The 3,899-nt window shown below is 53.6% G+C and overlaps 1 protein-coding gene across 1 annotated transcript; it reads right to left on the bottom strand.

The window, feature by feature from the left end:
• Nucleotides 1-295: 295 nt before the first annotated feature.
• On the bottom strand, nt 296-3,491 carry RPS4X (ribosomal protein S4, X-linked). Its single transcript, XM_017740973.1, has 5 exons — nt 3,272-3,491; nt 2,738-2,835; nt 1,547-1,718; nt 959-1,137; nt 296-397 (listed from the first exon to the last, which is right to left on the bottom strand). Exons 1-5 carry the CDS (start codon nt 3,489-3,491, stop codon nt 296-298), a joined length of 771 nt encoding a protein of 256 aa, XP_017596462.1.
• Nucleotides 3,492-3,899: the final 408 nt, after the last annotated feature.

A 3,899-nucleotide genomic window follows, 5' to 3' on the forward strand; every position in this document is an offset into this window, starting at 1 on the left:
AGATCCCTGCCCCTCCTGCACATTCAGGAGCATTCGTGCCAACACCTTCCCAGGGACAGAGCAGTCTGAAGGCTTTCCCACCCTTCCTCCTTGCCTTTCTGGAATACAGCTGTGGCAGTTGCTCAGATTGATGGAGTGTCCCCAGAGAAGCAGGACCTTCTGAAGAGCAGGGCCTGGCACTAGCAGCATGGCTCCCCCCCTAGCCCTCAGGATGCTCCCCAGCCAGTCAGAGCCATGTAGTAAATGGTTTAATTAACAACACACTGACAGCACCAGAGCCAGCATGAGCTGGACTTTATCCACTGCTTTGCTTGGCTGCCAGTCTCTTGTCTCTCTCTTCAGCAATGGTCAGGCGGATGCCCTTTCCACGGGGCAAGGAGATCCATGGCTTGTTGCCCTGCAGCAAGGGAGAAGAAACCACTTCACACCAGGAAACCCAGATAGCAACAGAGCTCTCCCTCTAAGGGGGAAAGCAGCAGAAGCCCACCCCTGCTCATGCTGGGCCAGGTACACATGGTGGTGGCACTGGCCCAGCAGAGGCCTCTAAGGAAGGTGCCAAGGATGCAAAGGTCTACAGCTGCCTTTCAGTCACATCCTTGAAGAATGCACTTCAGCCAAAACCAAAACACCGCCCCCCTCCAATCTGGACCCGTTAGGGATGGCAAAACAGCAGAGGATTTTCGGGGGGCACTCTTGAGTCAGAGCAGCTGCCCAGATCACACCAAGGTCTGAGCACTGCTCAGCCCCCAGCTCCCAGGTTTCAGGGCTGCTTATCGAAAACATCTGCATTCCTCAATTTGCAAATGCTTCTTCCCCTTCCCAGAGCAGGCAGAAATACAGGGAATCAGAATTGAGGCCAGCTCTGAAGCTCCACTGTGTGGAAAGACAGCTGCCTAAGAAAACACTAAGGCTCTTTGCCACAGCCAGCAGGCCCTCACAAGAGGAGAGAACCCCCCACCTGGTGCCCCCACGGCCTTACTTTGCCTATAACGAAGATGTTGGAGAGCCTGGTGGCAAAGCTGTTGCCGTTGGCGTCCTTCACATGAACCACGTCAAACGACCCGGGGTGCCTCTCCCGGTTGGTGATCACCCCAATTCGGCCCAAGTTGGCACCGCCAGTCACCATGCACAGGTTACCTGAGTAAGGGAATACAGGTGTGACAAGAGCTGGCACCAGGTGCTGTGGTGAAGTCCTTCCACTCGGGCTTTTTGCCCATACCAAACATTCCCATTCCAGCTCACAGCTCTGTGACTGAAACCTTCTCTCACCACCAAGAGATAAGCCCAACCACCTCCCCAGCAGCTCGCTGCTTCTGCCTGGTGCCTCAGAACTGCCAAGTCCCTACTGCCAAATGCTTCCCACTGCTAGGACACAGGAGGAATCCCCTGCTCCACCTGCAGGTGGACATGCTCCTGGGAAACAAACCCATTCCCAAGGTTGACACCACTGCCTCTCTATTCAGTGCAAATATGCTTAGCATTTAACTTCCATACTGCTCTCCACAGTGGGGAAGGGTACAGTGTTTTAATGGGATGCAAGACCTACCTGTGTCAAACTTGATGAAATCTGTGATCTTGCCTGTCTCCAGGTCAATCTGGACCGTATCATTCACCTTGATGAGGGGGTCTGGATAGCGGATAGTGCGGGCATCATGAGTGACCAAGTGAGGGATTCCTTTGGTGCCCACAAAGATCTTCCTCACCTTGCACAGCTTGTACTGCAAACAAAACCCAAGACCTCTCAGCTAAGGCAGTGAGCAATGCCATGGACTAGGGAACAGAGCCACCAGTCACAGCAGAACACCGAGACACGCAGGGCTCACAGTATGAGCCCAGGCAGTGACTTGCCCAACTCCCTGCCTCGGTAAATGACTTTTGAACAGCTGCCATGCAGCTTTGCTACAGCCCCACCAGAAAACACCTTTGCTGTGGGAGCAGCAGCCCACTTTGGGCTTCAGCCTCCCCACAAACACTGGTTGCACTTTCACAAGGAAGTCTTTACCAGGGCAGTTCCTTTATTATTCCCAGACGCCCATGGGCACACAACAGAGCGAGAGGGCTGCATTTCTCCAGGACCCAAGAGATACCCATACTCTCCAGGGCATTGATTTCCCTCCTGCCTGTCACCCTATCTCCCTCATAGCCTCTCTGGACCTCACACACCAACACAGAGTACTTAGAGAAGCACATCACAATGAGAACAGAAGTCCCAAACCACAGCAAAGAGCTGGCTCCAGCACAGCCAAGTCTGCCATCCACACAGCCACGTGCCTGCACAGCCTGCCCTAAGGAAGGAGATGCAAAGCAGAGCGTGGCCTCGCAGCTCAGGCACAACATGCCTGGGTTAAGGAAACACAGGAGGAAGTTGCTCCCCAGCATTCAGGGTGAGACGGCAGTTTTGTTGTCCTGGGAAGAAGTTCAAGGCTTCATGGAAAAAGTTCAAGGTTCCATGTTTCTGGTCACTGTTAGCTGGCAAAGCCAAGACTCTTCTCCACCCCATCTCCAGCACCAGACAGTACACCTACACCCATCTGTGAATTACTTTCATGTCACCAAGGAACTGCTCCCCGACACAGGCTTCGCCACAACCCCGAATGCCCCAGCCGCAAGTGCAGCATGGCCTCAGCTGTCACGGAAGAGAGAGACATCAGCTCTCATTCAGGAGATGCCGAAGAGGAAACACTGACCCAGCCAAACCCAACTAGACCCATGCTTACACCACCCCGAAGCTGCTCACCTTGGCCTCCTCAGGTGTGATGCGGTGCACAGCAAACCGGCCCTTGGTATCATACACCAGGCGGAAATGCTCACCTGTCTTCTCAATGCTGATGACATCTGATTGCAGACAGGGAAATACAACAGCAGCTGTTATCAGCTCATTACCCAAGACCCTAACTTGGCATCAAGGTTACGTTTAAAAATAACCAGGCACTGCTGAACAACACTTAGGGTGTGATTGATGAGGTTGGGATCTACCCTTGACCACGGGCTCACATCTTTTGCTGTGACAGACTGCAAATCAGAAAAAACTGCTGAAGGCTGGAATCTGAACAGCAACTTACCCACATCAAGCAGGTGCTTACAGGCTACAGGCATCTGGCTTTGGTATTCACTGCTGTGCACAATTCCAAACTAAATAACAACTGCTTATACGTATCTTTTTTTCAACTCCAGAAGGGAAACCTTGCCCCTCAAATAATGCCAACCCCACAAAACACTCCCCTGACAGTGTAGAAGAGCTGCCTAAGGGAACTGCCCCAACCCTACTCACCCATGAAGCCTGCAGGGTAGGTGATGTCGGTGCGGACTTTGCCATCTATTTTGATGAACCTCTGCATGCAGATCTTCTTGACCTCATCTCCTGTCAGAGCATACTTCAGCCGGTTTCGCAGGAAGATGATGAGGGGAAGGCACTCCCTCAGCTTGTGTGGGCCTGTTGATGGGCGGGGTGCCTGCGGACAGAAGCCTTCTGCTGGAGGCTCAAGCAGCATCAACCGCCCCAGAGAAGGAAACTATGGCGCCAACAGTGCCCGCAAGAGCATGCAAGGGCAGCAGCACAAAGTGCAGCTGCCACGCAGGCAGCGACCGGCTGCAGCTCTCCGTTCTTGGTATTCACAGCAGTTTCCCCCATCTCTTGCCAGCCTCACAAAACTGCCCCCAACAAAGCACAACCATCCATCTCAACCCAGAGCTGGAAAAGCACAGTAAGCAGCTCAAACGAGAACAGCCAATGACCCCGTCACATCCTCTGCAAACGGGGGAAAACGAACGCTGTTCGTAAGGACCCCCATGCTAAACAAACACCTCCTGCTCTGTCCAACTACCCCTGTTCACCTCCGCACAGTACCCGAACACTTCCCCTGATGTGACTGCGGCTGCCACGAGCAGCCCGGCCCCGG

The sequence above is a fragment of the Corvus brachyrhynchos genome, unplaced genomic scaffold (genome assembly GCF_000691975.1).
Source record: "Corvus brachyrhynchos isolate BGI_N302 unplaced genomic scaffold, ASM69197v1 scaffold351, whole genome shotgun sequence".
Taxonomy (NCBI): domain Eukaryota; kingdom Metazoa; phylum Chordata; class Aves; order Passeriformes; family Corvidae; genus Corvus; species Corvus brachyrhynchos.